Source organism: Tursiops truncatus, chromosome 20 (assembly GCF_011762595.2).
Source record: "Tursiops truncatus isolate mTurTru1 chromosome 20, mTurTru1.mat.Y, whole genome shotgun sequence".
NCBI lineage: Eukaryota > Metazoa > Chordata > Mammalia > Artiodactyla > Delphinidae > Tursiops > Tursiops truncatus.
The window spans coordinates 35,774,764-35,790,730 of NC_047053.1; the positions used below are offsets into that span (position 1 = coordinate 35,774,764).

Consider the following 15,967-nt stretch of genomic DNA (forward strand, 5'->3'; position numbering starts at 1 on the left):
CTGTTTCTAAGGCTGGTATCCCACCCCTGGGTCCCAGTCCTCTGATGCCTCCACCAGAGACTTCCACCAGATGGTGCTCTTTTCCCATTTCTGTTCTTGGGTGTCATGCCCTATTACCCTTTGCCCCTTGCCCATTCCTTCTGCAAGGTAGGAGATGGAACACTAGTAGGAGAAAGAGAATTAGAAATCAAGTGAATCTTCCCAAGTGAGAGAAGAGGTTATAGGAAATATCCAGTGCACAGACTATTAGTGTTGTTCAGAAAAGTCATTTCCTTGGGCGTAAATCAGTCTTTACCATGTGGCTCACTGCTCAAGGTCAATTACAAGGGTTGTCCTAGCCTTATTAACTTGCCGTTAAAGCCCAGGTGTCCATTTGAATTCTAAAATTCCATTTCTAATGCCAGGATAGCACTTCAGTTTTAGTCTTTGCAGTCTGTTTGGAGACAGCCATTACCAGAGAACAGAGATGGTCAAGAGGGAAATAGAGGTCTCTGGACACTGAGTATTGCAGATAGCCTATCCATTTAGAAGACACCACTGTTTTTGTGCAAAAAACTGAAGTTCAAATGTGGCTATCTGTAAGTCATCAAGAAGAGATTTGATTTTTTTTAACAGGTGGTTTACCAAGACAGAGAATGTATGATAGGTTTTAAATTTCTGTAAGTCACAGGTAAAATAACACTTTTAATGCTTTAGTTGCAAAAATTTTTCATCTAGATGTTCTAGATTTATAACATTACAGATGTTGGCCTTTCTGCATAGCTAGGTTTATAATGCCATTATAATCCTATGCATCTAACGCAGGGGGTCTTATCATTTTGGAGGCAGAGAATTAGTCACATTTTTGGAAATCTGATGAAGTTTATGGACTCTTTTTCAAGAGAAAAGAAAACACATATTACTTTTCACCCATAATTTTAAGGAGTTCATGAATCTCCTCAAGCTCAAATAGTTGAGTCCATAGTCGACTCCAAATTAAAGACCTCTGAGCTGATTACTCCCTGATACTAGGCTGTCTGACATAACAATTCTACCTTCTCTTAATACTAGATTTGTTTTCTATATTACAGCCAATAGAAATGCAGTTAATATGAAATTTAAGAGCTTGGGCTCTGGAACCCAGCAGTCCTGGATACAGATCTTGGTTCTGCCACTTAATAGCTACATGATCCTGGTCAATTTGTTTGACATTCCTGAGTCTTAGTTTCCTCATCTGTAAAATGGGGATAATAATAGTACTGACCTCATAGGATTATGATGAAGATTAAATAAAATAATACATGTAAAACGTATACTTAGCATAATACCTAGCGTATCTTACTTGCTGAATAAATTGTTTTACTATAATTCGGAAATGGAATTATTTTTCCTTCTTAGATATTTCCAGTAACATGAGGATAGTTACAGTTGTCTTACCTACTTCACCAGGATTTATCTAATTAGCTAGTTGAGTGGGCAAAGCTCTGAGTATTTTAATCTCAATAACCATGTTTATTGGTTAGCTCCATGGTCAAGAATTTGACACCCACCCTGAAACCCCAAACTAATGATTAAAAGTCAATAGCCTCGGCTTCCCTGGTGGCGCAGTGGTTGAGAGTCCGCCTGCCGATGCAGGGGACGCGGGTTCGTGCCCCGGTCCGGGAGGATCCCACATGCCGCGGAGCGGCTAGGCCCGTGAGCCATGGCCGCTGAGCCTGCGCGTCCGGAGCCTCTTGCTCCGCAACGGGAGAGGCCACAACAGTGAGAGGCCCACGTACCGCAAAAAAAAAAAAAGTCAATAGCCTCATTTTTAGGAGAAATCTAATATTCTGTGAATCTTGAGTGGCAAACTAGAACAGTATGATTGCAATTTGAAAGATACTGAAGTATAATCTTAGATGGACCATATCTATTTCAGTCACCATTTCATCCGTGGCACCAGAGCAAAGCATATAGAAGACATAAAATATTTGTTGACTGAGTGACTGAATTCTGTTACCATAATAAAATGTCTTTAGAGAAAGAATTCATTTTGCTGAGTGTTTTTAAGTTAGATTGTATTTTCAAAACTTTCCTCTTTTTAAAAAATTTTTTTAATTCTTTTGGCTGTGCCGCATGGCACGTGGGATCTTAGTTCCCTGACCAGGGATGAACCCGCACCCCCCTGCAGTGGAAGCGCGGAGTCTTAACCACTGGACCGCCAGAGAAGTCCCAAAACTTAATTTCTTGTTACAGTTCCTGTTCTGCAACTAGTCGCTAGGATTCGAAACTCGTCTGCCTTGATTCCTAGCTTTGAAACCATGGGCGAGTTATCTCACCTCTTGAGGCCTTGGTTTCCTCATTTATAAAATGGTCATAATAACAGGGTTAGAGTGTGGAGGAAGTGAGTTAATATAAGAGAAGTGCTTAAAACAGTGCCCAACAATATGTTTAAAAAATCTTAGCATTATTATTATCATACTATTACTACTGCTGCTACAGCTGCAGCTGTTCATCAAGCCTCCCTCAATATTGTGGGTTCATTTTATATTTGCTGCACTTTTCCTTAAACTAAAGTTCAATTAAAACCTCTTTAATTAAAAAAACCACAAATAGCAAATTTTGTTTTGCATGTAATGTAACCCTCAATTTTCAAGACTTTATTCTGTGCCGTAGACTAAAGGCTGTGAAATCTTGTTCTTCCATTTTCATTTTTAAAGGCACAAGTTAAGATGGATTTATTTTGACTGAATGTGAAGATCATCGTCATCAATATGGTTGCAGCATTTTCTCTCTGCTCATTCTGTACTCATCTTTTTCAAGTTCCAAATATCATTTGCATGGACCTGGTGGCGCTGAGTATGGATATTGCAGAGGAGTGATAGCTTCCCTTTCATATTGAAGCTGAAGCTTCAAAGAGAAGATTAAAGAAGTGTTTGTTCATCTATCTGCTCAGCCCTGATAGGAAATTCTTAGAGGCTTTTAGGATAAACACAACTCTGTGTGTGTTTGCATGCTTTTTCTTCTATATACTTCTATTGTGGTCTTTGTATTTTGGTTTAAAATATCTACTTTCAGACTTGTTGGAGTCTCTGGTTAAGGCATAATTGTTTTCAGAGTGAAGGATGAGAATTAGAAGATGTTGGCAGGATTTGACTAATGCCTCCTAAAGAGTGTAGAATTCTCTAGTGTGGAATCATCTTTCCAGAGAATGTGATGAAGGCCATCCATAGGATATATTTAACAAGACAAGATCAAGACCTCAAATGTGTCCAGCAGAGAATAATACATGGCACTCTCCAGTGAGGGATGAGATTGCTCACCTTTTGGCCTTGCTTTTTAGAAGTATCCTCTGTGAGCTGTGGGATAGGGGTGTGTGTGGTGTGTGTGTGTGTGTGTGTGTGTGTGTGTGTGTGTGTACGCGCGCGTGCACACGCCCACGCGAACAGACTTTCTTTAGGGTTGTTACATAATTAATAGTTAAAATAAGAAGAGAGGGAAAAGAGGTAGGTTATCAGGATAGTTTTATACCTCTTGAGAAAGAAGGGAACTAACATTCCACTTTATGTCATTCCACATCAAGTTCTACATATGATTTTTATAGACAGAAATATTTAATTACAGTATCATCAAGAATAAAGCAGATTCTGCTATTTAACGTCAGCTAGATAGACCTGGCACTTCACTGGATTAAATTTAATTGATCTGTTAAATTTAATTCTTTCTCCATAATCAGCCTTCTGAAGATATAACTACTATCGGGAGAAGCAATACCTAGTATGTGTGAACACATAACATCTTCTTAACTAACAAGAGAAACCAGGAAACCAGGACACTTTACAGTAGGTAGAGAAGGGAACTGAAAATATGTGTGTGAGTTGGAGTGGGGATTATGGGGGGAGCAGATAAAAGAAGAGACAGAGATCATTAGTAACATTTTATCTGTTTAACAATTTTCCGTGAGTTGGCCCTTTAACTGCCAGGGCATGGCTAAGTTTTTTTCTGGGTCAATAAATGAAAACAACATTTGTTAGCAAAGTTCTTTCTGTTGCCATCATTAACATTTTGGAAAGAGGAGTGCACACGCACAATTTGCACACGCTAACACCCTAATTTCTATTTATATTGAATAAGAGTTTGGGTAATGATTGGAATCAGGGGCCAAGGCAATGCCTTGAAAGAAGATGGAAAAATAGGAACAGAAGATGGAAAATTGTTCACCTTTGATAATTTGCTTGATTAGCTGTGTTTTATAGACAAGAGTTTTATGGAAAACTTTTCACAGTGGCCAGGTTCAGTGGGAAGCTACACTGTCTGCTAGGTGGAGATTAACCCATCATACTAATATAAACAAATTATTTAAGTTACAGACAGTTTCAACTTACATATGCCCTTAACTCAACATGGATGCCCTTTCCCCCAGATGTTGCACCTTTACATTTCCCACCCATCTTTTTCTTATCCCCTCTCCCCTTTTCCACTGAAGATGTCAAAGCTGTTCTGAACTTTCCCTGCCCTCTAACCCAAGCATCTTACATTCCTTTACCTGATTGCTAGCCCAGAACTGTTCTGAGAAAGAACAGGAACAAGAAAAGTCAATCGCAAGGTTTCTTCACCTTCTCTTCCTCAACTCTGCTTATTTCCCACAAATTCACCTCTGGATTATGGCAACACACTCCCCGCGTATCTCCTTCCTCTCCATTTTCTGAATTTTTATCTAATAAAGAAATAACCTAGGTGCTCACTGGGCTGGTGTTCCTCCCTAAAGTAGCCACACCTTATTTCAGTCATGTATGTACTGGAAGACACACCATTATCACCAATGTATTACCGTTTTCCTAATCTTTTTTGGATTATGAATCTTTTTAAGAATTTGATAAAAGCTGTGGACTCTCTCCTTAGGGAAAAATGCTTTTATACACATGTACACTCCTGGGAAGTCAAGATGAGGATAGAAAAATTTTCTTTCTATTTAGAGACATAGAGGTCACTATGTTCATAGCAAGAATTCATGTGTGGTGACTGTAAGCAAGATTGGAGTCTGATGAGGAGTGAGTGGGAGGTGAGGAAATAAGGAGAAACTATGACAACACTTTTGAAAATTTCACTGTGATGTGAAGGGAAAAGGACAGCAGATGGAGGGATATGAAGGGGGTGAGGGAAGGTTTGCTTTATTTTTCTATGATCATAAATGCTTATGGATAGGGCCACACTGAGAGGAAGAGGTTGAATTTATACAAGAGAAAATCGATATAGAATCATGTAAGGTCCCTGTGAAGGCGGGAGGAAATGGAATCCAAAGTGCGATAGGCTTCTGTGGGTAGCCACTGTATACAGCATCGCTTCTGTCGGGGGAAAGCAATTTAGATTTCAAATAAGTGACTTACAGACAATCCTTGCTGCTACTGCCATTTCACTTGGTTTAAGACTTTAAGGGTTGTCGGTTTTGCCGATCATTTCTCAAAATAAAAGAGAGATAGAATGACAGAGTGGACTGCAAGAGCCCCAGTCTTGGCTCAGACACTAAAACATTAGGTAACCTTGAATCAGTTGTCACACTTCACCTGTAAAATTAAGAATTTAGGCTAGAAGGTATTTGGGGGTGTGTTGGGGGGGGTGTTTTAGTTGTCATAACAACTGGGGGTGCCACTGGTTTTTGGTACCCAGGACCAGTGATGCTGATTGTCTTGTAATACACAGGACAGGTTGTCACAACAAGGCGTTTTCCTGCTCAAAGCCTGCAGAGCTCCTTATGAGAAACCCTGGACCATGGCTAGGTAACATTTTAGGACCTTTCCAGCTCTCAAGTCAAGCTTACATAAGGTAGTATAACGAGTTAAATGTCCCTTTCAAGCCTTTAAGTATCTTTCAAATCTCAGGGACAGCCCTTTGGTTTTTCGTAGAGTAGGTAGTGGCTTTGGCTAGTTACTGACTATTTAGGAAGCTTTTTGGACTGGGTGCTATAGCTACCATATGCCAACCAAGATTGAGAAATACAAGTTTGGCTCATCTCCATTCTTTTTCCTTTTATTTCAGGTACTTTTGGAATTTTCAGCCCCAAGGTGAGTCCTCTCTGACCGTTTATGGTTTTATACTAAAAATGTGTAGATGGTATTGTTTACTTCTGCGTCTTCTAAATAAGCTTCTCCATAGAGTGGCATTAGCCATTTCTGAGGAAAGTTAGTGGAGTGTTTAATTAACCTTCACGCTGCTGGGCCCCCCTGCCCTGCTTTTTAGCAACAAGAGGCCCTGATACTTCTGCCTTCTGAATGGGTTAGTGCTAGATTATTTTATAGGACCAAAGCTTTAATATGCTTTTATTCCTTGACCTTAGTTAGATGCCAACAGGATCCACTGGCATTCAAATAAAATGGTGGCTGAGTCCATAATAAAAGCCTTGGGAGGGCCCCAGCTCAGCTAATCCTTCATTTGCTCCAGAAATAAATTCCAGTGTGTTACCTCCTCGATCACAGTGCTCTTCTACACAGGCCGCCTGTCTGGCAACAGGAAAATGTCAGAAATGGAGTAACGTTGAAATTCCCACTAGAACAGTGTTATCACATTTTAATATGAGCCTCACTGCAGCCTCAGTGCCTCTAATTGCTTTCAAACCATTGTTTTCCTGCTTTTGCTGGATAAACCCAGCATCTGGCATGATTCTAAAAAGTACAACAGACAGCTGTGTGCAAAATTGGAAAAAAAAAAAAGACAGGAATAGAGCACATTTTTAAAAGGTTCAAAATTGAAATTTTTTTCTGAATTCAGTTTGAGGGGTTGTTTAAAGTATATGCATTCTTTATTTTTAGTACACTCGTTGAGAATGTCAGAAACATCATTCTGAATATTAATTATCTCAACTTGTTATAAATGGGAGATTTTTATCTTCTCAGAAAATCACAGAGAGTTTTAGATTAAACTTGAAAATCTAAAATAGCTTTATGAACTATTTTGCTCTATAACATTTTTTAACCAATTGCAAACTTTTCCAACATTTTTTATTCTCAACATTGTCAGTGTATCCAGTCTCAGTGAGCAGTAATACCTTAAAAAATTCAAACTGTGAGTAATGATACGAATTTTATTAAAGTTTAAATTTTCCTGGCTCATTCTTTCAAGTCTATATAAGGTTTTCTTTAAAAGCAAGTTTTAGGGCTTCCCTGGTGGCGCAGTGGTTGAGAGTCCGCCTGCCGATGCGGGGGACACTGGTTCATGCCCCAGTCCGGGAAGATCCCACATGCCACGGAGTGGCTGAGCCCATGAGCCCATGAGCCCATGAGCCATGGCCGCTGAGGCTGCGCGTCCGGAGCCTGTGCTCCGCAATGGGAGAGGCCACAACAATGAATGAGAGGCCCGTGTACCGAAAAAAAAAAGCAAGTTTTAAGGAATAAAAAAACTTTTAAAGCTTTTAAACTCTTGTAAATTAAAGTCATAGCATTTATAATATTTTAAATAATGTGATATAGTGTTACTATATATCTCACTGTCCTAAAGCATTTATGGCTGAAAACATAGATTGAGAATGGAGAATTATATGTAATAATGTAGCAGTTTGCTTTGCAAAATGTGAAATATGCTATTCAAGGGATGGCCCTATAGTTCAGTGTTTAACAGATGTTAACCAAAATCCACAGGGGGCAGAACATGAATGTGAACTGGCAGAAATGAATGGAACTGTGAAGGTAGAATTTCTTACCTAAAGGAGAAATGAAGAATTAGTGTCAGAGATGTGGTATAGTAATGTGTTGAGAAGAGAAAATAATTTTGGAGCTTAACACAAGGGACTGTGTGGCGCTACAAAGACAAAGGACACATCTTACCAAATTCTTCTAATAGTGGTACTGTAGTCATCTTCCATCATAGGGCAACTTCTACACAGTCTGTCTCTCTTAGAAAGAGAGCAGAGGTAGAGCAGCCAAGGGGACAATTGAAAAGAGTTTATTTAGAGCAGAAAACTAAATTTACTTCTTGACAATGATTGGATATCTGTAGCAAATTCTTCGCTCATTTGGAAGTAAATGTAAGGAAAGATCAAATAGTAAAACCCATATTTATGTGTCTTGCCCCCAGCTTTGCTCCTCCCGCTAAGACATTTTCTGGGGATAGAAGAGGAAGGAGTATCTTTTACCTGGCCCTTCTGAGCAGATCTTAGCAGATTGTTTGCTTTTGAAATGTAGGGTGGGTGAGAGCAGTAGCAGGTCTATATAAGGTACTATAGGACAATTTAGGATTATGAAAAGAATAGGAATATGTAAGAAGGAGAAGAGATGGCAGGAGGATTTTAAGAGCCCTGGAAGACTAGGTAGTATTGGGAAGAAAGTGAGAAAGGACGGAAATGGTGGCCCCATACTTTCCTAGCATTTTATCTATGGCAGGATCCTTGTACAGGAAGATGATGGGATGAATTTGATTAACTCTGTTCATTTGCCTAAATACACATTTGTGTTCTTCAGGATATTTGGACCAGAGTCTGGTGCCTAGAAGGAAAATAGTCCTTAATTATAAAAGATCTCTTATTTATTAATCTCTTTATTAGCACACATTTAAACATCTGCTTATATAAGTGATGAGTTGTCATAATGTGCGGCAAAGGTAACCTTTAAAGAAAGATGCTTGGGAGAGGGGACTGCCTAGACCTAGAGAAGGATTTCCAGCAAAATGTTTCTTATCCATCATTCCATTCAATCCCAGGTTTAATGTGATGGAGGAGTGATCATTGAATAGTATTAGGGAGAGTTTTGTCCCTGTTCTGGAGAAGAAACATGGCATGGTAGAAAGAACATGGACATTGAGGGCTGACAGACCTGAGCTCAAATCTCACCTGTACCATTTAGCTAAAGGTTATGTGAACTTAGTAAGTTGCTTCATTTCTATGAACCCTGGCTTCCTTATCTATAAAATGAGGATGTGCCAGACATTGTGCTAAGTACTTTACATGCATTATCTTATTTAACCCTTAGAACAGCCCTATGACATAGGTACTGTTAATATACCCATTTGATAGATGTGGGTACTGAGGCGTAGAGTAGTTAAGAGAATTGCTCAAGACCATTCCCCTCAAGGATTCTAACTTGGTCAGTCTGACTTCATAGTATATACTCTTTTTAGAAAAAATAGCAGCTTTATTGAGATATAATTCACATGCCAAAAAATTCACCCTTTATAAGTGCACATCAGTGGTTTTTAGTCTGATCACCGAGTTGTGCAACCATCACCATTATCTAATTTCAGAACGTTTTCATCACCCCAATAAGAAACGACATGCTCATTAATAGTTCCAGAGCCCAATATCTTCGTTGTTGTATTTTACTGTCTCATTGCAGGGTTGTCATGAGGACTGGTAGTAATATGTTTAAGCCCTAGCACGGTACCTGGACATGGTGTAGTTTCTGTTTATGGTTGTGTTGTTGGTAATTCTTTCCCTCATATTTTCACCTAAATTGTCTTATTGGTCTACTGTCAACTTCCTGAGTGAAGTTCATTTAAAAATAATGAAACAGGAAAATATATATATATAATCCAAATAATTTGTTACTTTAATGTAGAAGGAACGTAAATGAAAGAGTTTTTTTAATGGGCTCAAGTACAATTGAGAAACATGGGAAAGGCTTTTTATTTTTTAATAAGATTGAGATTCCTTTGATAATTCAAGTCCTGCTTACTTTGAGAACTTTTTCTCTACTTAAATTCACTTAAAGTTACAAAGAAAATTCATTGGAATCTTTGCCATGGAACTTTTACCGTTTCGGCAATCAGATATTCAAAACACGATATTAGTCGAATTTCTAAACAACAATATTAGTTTTACCTTCTCTGTGGTGACCTAAATGGGAAGGAAATCCGAAAATGAGGGGATATATGTATACATATAGCTGATTCACTTCGCTGGACAACAGAAACTAACACAACATTGTAAAGCAACTATATCCCAATTTAAAAAAAAAAAAGGTTTTTTTCAAGTTTAGTGTTTTGTGAAGGAAAGAGCATGAGCTTTGAAATCAGACCTGAATTCGAATCCCAGCTCTTCTACTAACAAGCTTTGTGAGCTATGACAAGTTACATAACCTCCTCATCTACAAAATCTTGCTAATAATATCTACTTTGCACTTATTGTGAGTTGTAATGAATTTTAATGAGATGATGAACTCATGAGGAGTGCTTGCCACTTGGTAGGCACTTCCTGAAGTGGTAGCAAGTATTATGTTTATGTTTCAAAGTAGGATTCTGCAAGTAAATCCATGTGTGGAACTTGGGTAATATATATTTCACATATCTTTCCATAAAATTCATCCATTCCAGCTTAATCCTGGTGTAGGGCCATTTAACTCACCATGTATATATGTGTGAGATTTTGCATTTAAAGGATGTGTGCAGACTTTTTATTAGTAGGCACTTTGGAGGTTAGATTTATGAGCCTATTGCTCTGTAACGTCTGAGGCATGTTGAATCGAAGCATAGATGTCACCTTCTCGTCTCTTACTATCACATACTTGGAGCATGTAGTTATGACAACTACAAGAAGCAAGCCATTAAAGCAGCAAAGAAACACCATCTTAGCACTAAAAAAAGGATAGAAAGGTTTCCCTTTGAAGTTGAAGAGAAGTGTTTTTGAATTAATGGAGTGTACAGTGATTTTACTGTTTTATTTATGAAAATACTCTTTGCCTTCATGCCAAAAGGTTTTAGCGCAGTCATAAGTAGGATTTACACAAAGAAACACAGCCAAAATTTATGACGTGTTTGCAAATGTAAGAAAAAGTCTGAATTTACAATATTTGTAATTTACTGTTAAGTATCTTTCTATCACTATTCCTGGAATGCTAATATTTTATAAACACAAGTGTTGGTTATGAACCTAGAATATCCTAACCTATGCTACTTTTTAAAAAGAAATCTTCCAGAATGTTTTCCATGTCTTTTGGGGATTTAATAGGGGGAAATGTACACAGGACGAATGCTCCTGCCTTTGGCTTTAGCCCAAACTTTTAGCATCAACAATCTTGACAGCTGCTTTTGTGACTTGACTTCCTTTGGACCTTTTTCCCCCTTTATTTATTTGCTACATTTTATACAAATTAATCTGTAGAAGGTGGACATATACACACACACTGTTTTTGAAATTAATTACTGACTTCGATACCTTTTCAAATATTTTACTTCCTATACATCTACTGGTTGGGTTTTTTAAAGAGTGGAATAATGCAATGATGCATTTTAAAATTAATGCACTGTTTGGCAACTACTGTCAAAGAGAGGTTTTTTTTAAAAATAAAAGGACTCACTTTTTTTCTTTTTAACATTAAAATTTTCTAAGATTTTTATGTCCTTTGTAAATGTCCTATCCTAGGATATAAGATCTTGAGACATAAGAAAAAGAACTGACTTTCATGCAGGCAAAAGAAGAAATCATTTGAATCAGATGCTGCTGCCTTCTGTATTCCCTACACAATATATTATACACAAGGATGTTCATTTGTAGCATTGTTTGGAATAGCAAAGACTCCAAACAGCCTAAATGTTCAGCAATAGGGGACTAGTTAAAAAAAGTATGTTACATGCATTTAATGGAGTGCTGCATAGAGATTAAAGGAATATATATGTGTATCATGGAGCTGTCTCCAAGGCATATTGTTAAATGAAGAGGGCAATTTGGACAGTGTACTGTGTACAGTGTACACACATGCGTGTACGTGTGCTTGCTTTTTGTGTGTGTGTAGGCTATTTTTGGAAGGATATACATGAATCTAACAGTGGTAGTCCTGTTGAGGGGGGTATCAGTGTGAGTACAGAGAGAATCTTCATTATTTATATCTTTTGGTACTATTTGAATTTCCACCATGTGCATGAATTATTTTTTTTTGGCTAAAAGTTAGTTAAAATAAAAGCGAGATGAATCTATTTGTGCTGATATGAAGCAACCTCCAAGATAAATAATTAGGAGGAAAAGCAGGATACAGAACAGGACAGATGCTACCATTTGTTTTTAAAAAAGACATACTGCCCTCACAGACACTTCTTACATTTAGATAGAAAATTCATAGAATACCCAAGAAACATAACAATGGTTGCTCCTGGAGAGAAGAACCAAGAGAAGGGAGGGAAGATGAGCTTTCATTATTACATGCCTTCTTACAATGTTTGAAATTTTTGCTCTGGGCACACTTAACTTTTTTATTTAATCAAGCTTACTGTAGTTAACAATATTGTATTGTGTATTTGAAAGTTGCTAAGAGAGTAGATCTTAAAAGTTCTCATCATAAGAAAAAAATTGTAGCTATGTGAGGTGATGGATGTTGACTAAACTTACAGTCTTGGAGGGGGAGTCTTTTCTGTTAATATATTTTCAATTCATTAAAGGATATGGAAAATCCAAAAAATTCTTCTCAATATATACGTGTATTAAATCACTATGCTGTACATCTAAAACTAATAAAATATGTTAATTACATATCAATAAAACCGGGACGAAAAAGAAGCGTACCAAAAAAACTTGATTTAACACGGTAGCTTTTTTTCAGTATATTCATAATTTGGTAGTTTATACCCATTCATGCTTTTTCCTTCTTATTTATTTTTATATATGAATTTATAGGCAAGATCCTGATGATGATATAAAATAACAGCATTCTCTGTTGTTTTGTGTTTGGGAACCAGTAGGTGTGTTGAGTTAACTTAGCACTTATAAGTGAATTTTAAAATAAATAATAAAACAGCTTCATATAATACCCATGGTAATGATAAAGAATACCTTTTTTGCCCTATCTTAGTCTTTCTTTTTTCCATATGTGCTAATTAAAAGTTCATAGAACTTCTGACCCTTGTCATTATGTAGATGGCAAAGAAAATAAAGTAATTGATAAATTAATGACTGCTTTAAGTTTATTCGATTAGGCTGGAAACTTTTGTTGAGGAAAAAAACTTATAAACTGTTTCTTTTAGATAGAATTATTCCTGGACCAATACAAAAAATCAGGTAAAGAGTACAGTTCCTGAACATAGAATCTTGGCGTAAGAATTAATTTACCTCAAGAATTGTGCCTCTGATGAATTTTCATGTGTTGGACACAAAGTATTGAGAGAAATGTCTGGTTAATTTGAATACAAAATTTTGGGTATTTCTGCTTAAAACTCTTTGTGAATAAGCCCTTAGACTTGAAACCCAGTAAATTTGTTTGATATTTGGAGACTAAAAAAGGTGATGGTTAAGCCCAATTCTGTTACAAAGCATTTCACTGTGCTTCCCATCAGCACATACTTCTCTTGGAAACTCATTTAATAGTTATTGTTTACTGGGCTCTGTCCTACTAAAACAGTAAAGGAACTGTTAAGTTATGTACAAGGGGATTTATATGATGTGTAAAATAAAGATAATAAAGATTCCAATCACGGCTAACTCTTGTGAGGCAAAGAGTGGAAGAACCAATCTTAACACACACTTGCCAGCTCAGAAAGTTCTTGATCATAGTTCATCTCTAAAAGGTATTTTCCTAAACGTACAAAGTGATACCACTTACTTTCCTTAAGATTAGTGCAGTTTCCTTGTTAATGGTACCCCAATAAAGAAGGAAAAATAAATTTTAAATATAAGGAGATACTTTTTCATGTGAAACTTCTGTTCCAAAAGGGACCAACATTGAACAGAACTGTTGATGGTGAGAAGTTTTGGTTGTTGATGTTGTCGTTACACACGTGTTGTTTTCATACGTGAACAGGAGTTCCTATGCGTGGGGCACGGGGAGGCCAAATCTTGTCACCCTTTGCCATTCCAGCTTTAGTGGTATTGGAGGTCTATATTACTCACAAAGAAAACCCACTTTTTCTTCAGTATGTTAAAAGCTGTTTCACATTTTCAGGCCTGCTTATCTTACCCATAATCCACTCTTTATTATATGTCGTTTTACTTTTACTTCTTGGTCTCTTGTAAAAACTTTTCTTATATCTACCTGTAGCCTGTAGATCATGTCGTCCCATTCTTCTTTAGCAGAAGATATTGGAATCCAACTGGCCTTATAGTTTCTCTCAAGAAGAAGTAATGTAAACTGATTGGGATATGATAGATCCTAGTATGCATCAGGACAGGAAGTGGGTGCTAAGGCCTACTACAATTTGTTGTTTGGGAGAAAGAAAAAGAGTGGAAGAGAAAGATAAACCAATAGTAATAAAATTGCTGCATTCCTGGCTAATTACATATTTTTGAAGCATTTTCCTACTGTGAGACTTAAGCATGATGGTGCCAGAAAGGAAATGCATTCTACAACTAGGCCAGGTCAAAGCTATATTTGGGTGCAGAACATGTTGGCTCACTTTCTATGAAGCAGCATCAAAATACCCAGGAGCCAATAAAATCACACAGAATGTGCTGGAAAAAAATTCAACATATTGATCTGACTAAACCCACAGTGTTGTGTTAAATTTTGTTAGCATGAGTTTCATGCTAAAAAGTGGTATTTTTAAAAAATCACTGCAACAATGCTAGTATAGTACATTTGAACCTATGAATTGGACCAGCTCCTTCTTGACCAAATCATTGACCACATTTGACTTTCTCTATTAGTTCCATGCCTAATGTGACTACAGTATTCCTACTGCTTATAATAATTTATACTTTTGATTATAGTTCATTACCTTACTGAAATAAAAAAATACTAATTAATAGCACATGCCATAAATTCAAGTCACTGGCTGCCATTCAGTATGCTTTGCCTTTGAGTAATGATTGTCATTTATAAAGCATGCAGATTTGGAGACTGTACAGCTCAGTGGATTAGAACAAGAGCTTAGCAATCAGACAAGATGGTGTCAAATCCTGGCACTGCCACTTATGAGTCACTTGTATGACTTTGGGTAAGTTGTTTAATCTCTGTGTCTCAATTTCTTTATCTGAAACTTTGGGTTAATAACATATAATTAATAATATATCACAGGATTATTTTGAGGATTAAATGAGATAGGACATAAAGAGTCTTGACCTAAAGCCTATAACCAGTAAGAGCTTAGTAAGCTATTATATTTTTATTATTACTATAGCTGCTTTCTCCTGTAAGTCAAAACATGTTGAAAATTCAGTTGAATAGCTTCATAGTAAGACTTAAACACTGAGAATACAGTGGAAAACAGAATGATGAACTAATAATTCCAGGTTAAGATTGCCTGGTTGCCATATAATAAATGCATTCATTTTACAGTGTATTTATCTACATACTACCAAATACCTAGGTTTACATGTTTTGAATTCTGTCAAAATCATACTACTATTGGAAATATTCTAACTCAGCAGGTTCCATTTTAGTACCAGTTGAACAATAACAGTGGTAAATGGAATGTGTTACTGTAAAGCCGGAATGATGGCTGACAGGTTGTAATTTGCTTTATGAAGTGTGCGTTGTCACATATACAATTATCTGGCTTATATTTGTTGCTGTCAGCCCTCCAGTTTGTTAATGTCCAGAAGTTATGCCTTTATGTGAAACTTAAGAAGGGTTAAAAATCTCAGCATTTTCCTGTGGAGGGGAGGGGAAGGAGCAGGGGGATTCACACAGTGGCTACCTTTTTTTTTCCTTTTTTGAGGAACTAGGGTGATGCTACACACTGCAGCCCACCCTACTGGTCAAAATGAAAAACTGCATCATAAATGATCTTTTTTTTTTTTTTAAAGGAGGGAGAAAAAATGAACTTTTCCATTGGCTCCCCTGGGCATTTTCCTGTCCAACTCACCACTGAAAGATGTAATTCATTTTGGAAATATTATTAAACTATGCTGCCCTTTTTGTTGTTGAATTCACAGGTGTTGTAGTGATTGTGCTCTAAGCATCCAATCAATTTGATTTCATTTCTTATCATTTAGACTGTGCTGTCTCTGCAAATGAGATCCCTAAAGGTTCTTAAGAAGTCTGTTACTCTTTGCGTGATTATACAATTAGTAAACAGTATCCTAAGCTAAAAACTGAGTCATAAGCTCAACTTATTTCTTGTACATTCAAGATCTAGTTAGAGCAAATTTTCAGAAGAATGA

At 37.0% G+C, this 15,967-nt stretch overlaps 1 protein-coding gene across 1 annotated transcript in view; it reads left to right on the forward strand.

Annotated features, from left to right (window-relative positions):
* The window catches only part of SKAP1 (src kinase associated phosphoprotein 1), a 276,955-nt gene that overhangs the window by 56,862 nt on the left and 204,126 nt on the right, over nucleotides 1-15,967 (forward strand). Inside the window, exon 3 of the mRNA XM_019924939.3 lies at nucleotides 5,995-6,020. Within this exon, the coding sequence (XP_019780498.1) occupies nucleotides 5,995-6,020 (26 nt within the window). The remainder of the gene's footprint in view (nucleotides 1-5,994; nucleotides 6,021-15,967) is intronic.